This window comes from Gallus gallus, chromosome 1 (assembly GCF_016699485.2).
Source record: "Gallus gallus isolate bGalGal1 chromosome 1, bGalGal1.mat.broiler.GRCg7b, whole genome shotgun sequence".
NCBI lineage: Eukaryota > Metazoa > Chordata > Aves > Galliformes > Phasianidae > Gallus > Gallus gallus.
Genome location: NC_052532.1, coordinates 182,815,041 through 182,821,422, shown reverse-complemented (window position 1 = coordinate 182,821,422; position 6,382 = coordinate 182,815,041). Strand labels below are relative to the sequence as shown.

The 6,382-nt window shown below is 54.2% G+C and overlaps 1 protein-coding gene across 1 annotated transcript; it reads left to right on the top strand.

Annotated features, from left to right (window-relative positions):
- The first annotated feature begins 1,815 nt into the window (after window positions 1–1,815).
- LOC112531594 (G2/M phase-specific E3 ubiquitin-protein ligase-like) lies at window positions 1,816–6,073 on the top strand. Its single transcript, XM_040650411.1, has 9 exons — window positions 1,816–2,255; window positions 2,569–2,660; window positions 2,761–2,862; window positions 3,110–3,234; window positions 3,378–3,540; window positions 3,634–3,740; window positions 3,970–4,083; window positions 4,253–4,371; window positions 4,537–6,073. Exons 1-9 carry the CDS (start codon window positions 2,213–2,215, stop codon window positions 5,466–5,468), a joined length of 1,797 nt encoding a protein of 598 aa, XP_040506345.1. The 5' UTR covers window positions 1,816–2,212; the 3' UTR covers window positions 5,469–6,073.
- Window positions 6,074–6,382: the final 309 nt, after the last annotated feature.

Below are 6,382 nucleotides of genomic sequence, written 5' to 3'. Positions count from 1 at the left end.
GCTCCTAAATTTCAAGGACAGATAAGAGCTATAAAAGTATTTTTAGAATAGTATATTAATGTCCACAGAAGAATAATTTATCTTCCACTGTTTGCGGTTAGCTTTCCTTGATGTTAAGATTAGTTTTTTCACTGAAAACATTGCATGACAGAAGTGGCTGCTTTCGCTTCAATCCCACAGAGCCCCACAGCAGAGCTCATCAAGGCAGCCAGAGGACACCACAGTTCAAGCAGCAGTTTTTAGGCTCAAATTTGTCTGCACATACTCTGGGAATGTTTACTGAGATCATCAGGGGTCTCCTGGGAGCCCACTGAGAAACACCAGTGCCTGCTGCTGGGAAAAGTTGGCCGTGACTGCCCACGTTTTCAAAGCTGGGGGAGGCCTACAGCTCATGCAGCTTTGGAGTAATGAGGGCTCAGGAGTACCAAACCATCAAGGGAGGGATCTCCAGTGCCTCTACTTAATGATTTGGGAAACCAAGATTTCCACAGTGGTACACTCTAGGGTCTGGTGACCCAGCTCCTGCTCCATCTGCAGCCACAGAGGAGGTTCAGTGTCATGAAAGATGAGGCTGCTAAGGCTCATACAGTTATTGCTCTGTGATCCTCTGCTGCTTTTCCCATCTGCACCAATTTTATGGCCAGCAGGGACCTGGAAAGTATCACACATTACAACACGGTCCTCAAGCAGTGGTCAGTGATGTGGGATCCTAGCTGGTATCTTAGGAATCCTGCTGGTAGGAAGGGTGTGAGAAGGAAGATCCTAAACAGGAAGGGCATGAGGCTGAAGGGATGGATCATGCGGGTCAAAAAGTAGTTTTACAGTTGGAGCTAACAATCAGTGATTTGTTTTTTCCTGACAAAAAGATCCTCACTGAAGAATGAAGACTGCTGTGAAGAGATAGACACAACTGACTAAAAGGAACAAGGACACAATTTCCAGCACTGTGGAAGGGAATCTATCGCAAGCATGCACAAATAAATAAGGAAGTTATGACAAAAAAGAGAAAGCTCAACAGCATGATCTTAGCAATGAGAATATATATCTGACCACAGAACTAAGAAAAATAGGCCAGTTTTTTCTCAGTGGTGTCTGGTGATGAGACAACAGGAAATGGAAACAAACAAAAATACAGGAAAATCCACTGAAATACAAGAAGCAGTTTTTGTACCATGAGGATGGTCATGTACTAGAATAGGTTGTCCAGAGAAGCTCTGAAGTATTTCTCCTGGGGGATATTCAAAGCCAATTAGGACACAGTCTAGGCAACCTTATCTGCGTCCCTGCTCTGGACTCTGCAGGTGATCTGCAGACATACCTTCAAAACTGAGCCACTCTGTATATCAGATGAATATATTATTAGTTTATAATAATGCCTCTCTTGTGGCAATATTAACGCTTGGTAGGAAAGAAACCACATACACCGTCAAACCTTACACAGCCAAACTCTTTCAGTCAGTTTCCTATCACTCATCTCTGTATCAATGCTGTATCCTTCTGTTTGTTATTTTCATTTGTTTACTAGCAGACAAAATGTGTTTGATTGTTATGAATTACTGAATTTAAAATGAGATGAAAAGAGTGTCCAATGTGAATAAAATAGAAAAAATAGCATAGCTCCATAAATATCGAAGATCTAAAAATAGAAATAAAAGATTTTATCTCGGTAAGAAATCAATAAAAAGAAAATAATAATAAAAAAAATGATAGCACCAGACGATGTAAAGCAATTCAAGGAAATTCTAAGATCGTTACATCACAGAGTAATAGAATATTGTTGCCGGCAGGTCGAAGGAGGCAAACCTTCCGGCCCGCTCCATGGCCAGCAGCAGGCACCTCACTGCACTGCCTGCAACAGCCGCCATCTTGCTTGGGTGCCGAGGGCCCACGCCCTCACCCCTCTGTGTGGTAGTGACTACCTCACAGAGCGTGTCGCAAAGCGGCCATTGTGACATAAGCAGCCAGGAGCAGGTTAGGCCAGGCCAAGCTCAGACCGTGGGTCAGTGCGACCTGGTGAGGTGAGGAGAGAGGGCAGGGAGCCAGGGGCTGCCTGGGGCTGCTCAGTGAGGAGGGGTCCCCACGCCCTGGGGGCCTGAGCTGCTAACTCAACTCTCGTCCTGCTTCTCCCTCAGAGTCGGCAGAGGAGAGTGTGCAGGAGAAAGCCCAGCGCTGACTGGGCAGGGACTCCAAGCGCTCAGCGTCGACGTGTACCATGTCCAAAAGGAAGGAGAAGACCTCCCACTCGGAGGAGCAAGGTGAGAGCCAAGTATCCCTGCGTGCAGCTCCCTGCCGGGCAGAGGGGTACTGCGGGGTCTGCCTGTGTCTGAGAGGGGAGGCGGGGGCAGGCAGGGGCTCCCCGGACACTGCTGGGCATGGCCCCTCTGCTCCTCAGCCAGCTTGGCCTGCGCGTGCCTGCCGTGACTGTTGGGCCTACCGTGGCCCTTGTCCCCCTCGCATCTTCCAGCCCTGCCCCTCATCCAGCATGGCAGGCACAGTGCAGGCCCCAGGCAACAGTCCTCGGGGACACTCGGTACTCACTGCCGCTTCTATCGGCTCTCTCCTCTTCAGTATGCATGCTGTGTCGCCGAGCAGACGTTCACCCGGACATCTGCGGGCCCACCCTCAGCGAGAGCGGGCTTTGCGTCCACAAGTTTTGCTTGGTGAGTTCCCTCAGAGCTCCTTCCGCCTTCCAGACACGGATGCTCCCTCTTTTCCTTCCTGTGCTCATGAGATCCTGCTCTGTTCTCTTCTCCTCTCCAGTTTTTTGCCAACGGCCTGTATGAACACACTGCCCTCCAGAGGGCAGTTCTCAAGTTCCCCCTTGATGCCATCAGATGCACAATCGAGGAGGCAGAGCAGAAGGTGAGGATCTGAAGGAATGGGGATGTTTGTGCCGTCACGAGCCAAGCCTGGACCCTGGGGAAGCAATCGCAGTCTGTCCACCTAGCACCAGGACAAAGTTCTGCTCTAGCAGATTAAACTTGTCCGCCAGGCGGCTCTGCAGGGCATGACCCAGCAGTGCCTGCATTCTGTGCCCTGCCTAGAGGCACGGCGTTGGGCTCAGAGGCCCCGAGCCTGGTGCTAATGGGGGCTGCTGTGCTCTTTCCAGCACTGCTTCGTTTGTGGAGAGAAGGGGGCCTCCATCTGCTGCGCAGAGACAGGCTGTGAGCGTAGCTTTCATCTGCCCTGTGCCACGGATGGCGAATGCGTCACGCACTTCTTTGGGAGGCACAGGTAAGGGCTGTCAGCAGCAGCCAAGCAAGGGAGGAACGTGCAGGGCTGCTTCCCAGAGCCAAAGCATGGAGCAAAGTCCTTAGTGTTCCTCTGCCCACCTCTCCGCACTTCTCAGCTTACCCATCCTTTCCACCTTCCCCCAGGTCCTTCTGCTGTGAGCACCGCCCTCAGCAGATAGTGGAGGCAGATCCAGAGCCTGACACAGCCTGCATCATCTGCCTGGAGCCCGTGGGGGACAAAAAGTCCTACCACACCATGGTGTGCCCAGTGTGCATACAGGCCTGGTTCCACCGGAGCTGCATCCAGGTAGGAGCCCTCCCCTTGCTCTGCAGTCACCGCAGGTGCTCAGCGGCACCAGGCCCCGCTCACACTCTGGCTGCTTGTGTGTTACTGCCGCAGGGACAGGCCATGAGCGCTGGCATTCTGCGCTTCCAATGTCCCGTCTGCAGAGACAGGATGCAGTTCCGGATGCAAATGCACATCCTCGGGATCCAAATCCCAGCCAGGTTGGTGCCTTCCTTCCGCCCAGCTCTCTAGACACTGAGGCGCAAGTGCCGTGCCTGCCCAGGGATTGCCCCCAGCAGGCCCAGCTGACCCTTTGCTGTCCCAGGAGCGTTGGCCTCAGCTTCATGGAGAAGCTGGGGATGGGCTTGCGGCGGAAGAGCAGGGATGCCCTAGATCTGCCCTACGCCTGGGGCACTGAGGACTCATCACTTTCCCTCTCTTCTCTGGCAGAAGACCAACATGGGAGGACAAGGAGTCCTATGAAAAGCTGTACGAGATGCACGGGCTCTGTGATGTCAGCGAGTGCCTGTACACAGAAGGCAGGGAGCAAGCAGAGGAAGAGGGGTGAGTTACCTCAGCAGCCCCGCGTGGGATCTCAGCCTCACCACAGGCTGGGGGAGCAAGGACTGGGCTCAAGTGCTGCACTACCCGGCACTCCCTGGCTTGACTCTGTTTGTCCTCACAGCTTCAGCCTCTTTTTTTTTTTTTTTCTTTTTTTTCTTTCTTTCCCCAGGCCCTGGGAGCTGCTCGTTTGCACCTCTTGTGCTGTGCAAGGCACCCACCGGCACTGCTCCTCCTTGAGCGAGAGCATAACAAGCTGGGAGTGTGACATCTGTGCTGGCGTGGGCACAGGTAAGAGGCAAACAGCCGTGTACTGCTGGCTTGGGGCCAGGCAAGGCCTGGCAGCGGGTCCTCAGAGCGGCTTTGCCAGAGTTCCTCTGCCCCTGAACGGATGGGAACCTCGCCCACCATGGGGCTGCCGGGTCATCCGGCTGACCTTCCTGCCTCTCCTTACAGCCTCCAGTGACGAGCCGCAGCTTGCTGGTCCCAGCACTGCCAGCCAGGAGGCCGAGGGACCATCTCCTAGCTCCCCAGAACCTGGCAACCACAGATCCGACTCCACCAGCAAGGCAGCATCGGAGTCACCCTGTGGTTCTCAGCTGCCTAAGCGCAGCAGCCTGTCCAGCCAGCCCAGGACAGGACAGAGCAAGAGCCGCGGACATACATCTAAGCAGCACCAAGGACACCAAGGGAGCAGCCCTACACCAGCTCCAGGTGCTGAGAGCAGCCCCCGCGGATCCACCAGCAAGCGGGAAGTGGGGTCCTCCAGAAATTGCCCAGCGGCTGAACGCAGAAGGCAATCCGGGCAGCAGGACACAGGCCGGACAAGAAGCCGCTCTCCGCTGAAGGATCGTGCCTCCAATTCCCCGAGCCAGCTCAGAAGAAATCCTGGCAGCAGACGTAGTGCAGCCTCAGCTACTGTGAGCGGCAGACGTACTGCGGCCTCAGCTACTGTCAGCGGCAGACGTACTCCAGCCCCAGGTGCTGAGAGCAGCACGCACACCTCTGGCAGCCGGAGGGCATCCAGGAATTCCCCAGGGGCTGGAAGCATAAGATGCCACAAAGAGCAAGGCACAAGCCGGAGACAGAGCCAATCCTCCCTACAAGGTCCGGCATCAAATTCCTCGAGCCAGCCCCGAGGACGCCGTGGCAGCAGGCTTAGTGCTGAGAGCGGCTCCCAGAGCTCTGGCAGACAGGTGACATCCAGGTCCTCCAGAGATTCCGCGCTGCCTGAACACAGAAGGCATTCCCAGAACCAGGAACGAAGCCGTTCCCCGCGGGATCGTCGGGCTTCCAATTCCCCAAGACAGTCTGGAGGAAGCCAGAGCCGCAGTCCCAGGCAGCGGCGGCCATCTCAGGCACGACACCACTCCCAGAACCAGCCCTGAAGACACCGCAGGAGCAGCCATGTACCACAGCCACGTGACGGCTCCTGTCCCCAGCAGCCAACCCAATAGACTTGTCACGGACTTCTCTCTAGATCCGCGTCCGTGACAGGGGGCAGCAGGCCTGGGAAAAAAGACAAAAAATACAGAGAGACAGAGGGAAGAAAGAAAAGTGTTAACGGATTACGGGCCGGTCCGGCGCAGCCCCGTGACTGAAGAGGCAACGGACTCGTGGGATAATACACTGCAACACAATACAATTGGAATGGAGACCCACACAGCAAACAGAATGAGGGAGAGAATGTCCAAAACTGAGGCCTTACTCTGTGGACTGCAGAGGAACCACGTGCTTCTCCGCTGTGAAAGCGAGAGTCCGCGAGAGGGAGAGCGGCTGGTGTCCTGCCAGGAGCTGCACCTTTCTTCCTCTGAGCCCAGAGTCCTGTGGGGAATGCCGCTCCTCCCCTGCCCTCCGAGAACCAACATGCCCACAAAAAGCAGTCCGCAGAACCAGCACGTTAGCTCTTTAACTCCCACTGCTTTACATGATGTCATGATGCGGAACAGCGACAACCAAAAGCACAAAACCACCACCAAAATTAAAACCAACAATTTAACCCAAAAAAGCTGCACTGTGTCTACTCTCTAAAGCGGGAGCTGAATACTCCGGGTACACTTAGTTAGAGCATTGAGGATGAAGAAGGAGGAAATGTATATGCCCTGCATAACGAGCAGGGCAGATATCTTTATACAAACACAGCACTTCCAGGAGGACTGGTCAGTGAAGATCCAACCACAGGCTTACGGTTAACGCTGGCTCCTGGCATATGTATTAAGCTTGATTGCCACATTAGGCTTATTTTGCACAACTATGGCTACGCTACACCCAGCCTGTCCTAGCTCATACTGAGCCACCTGGG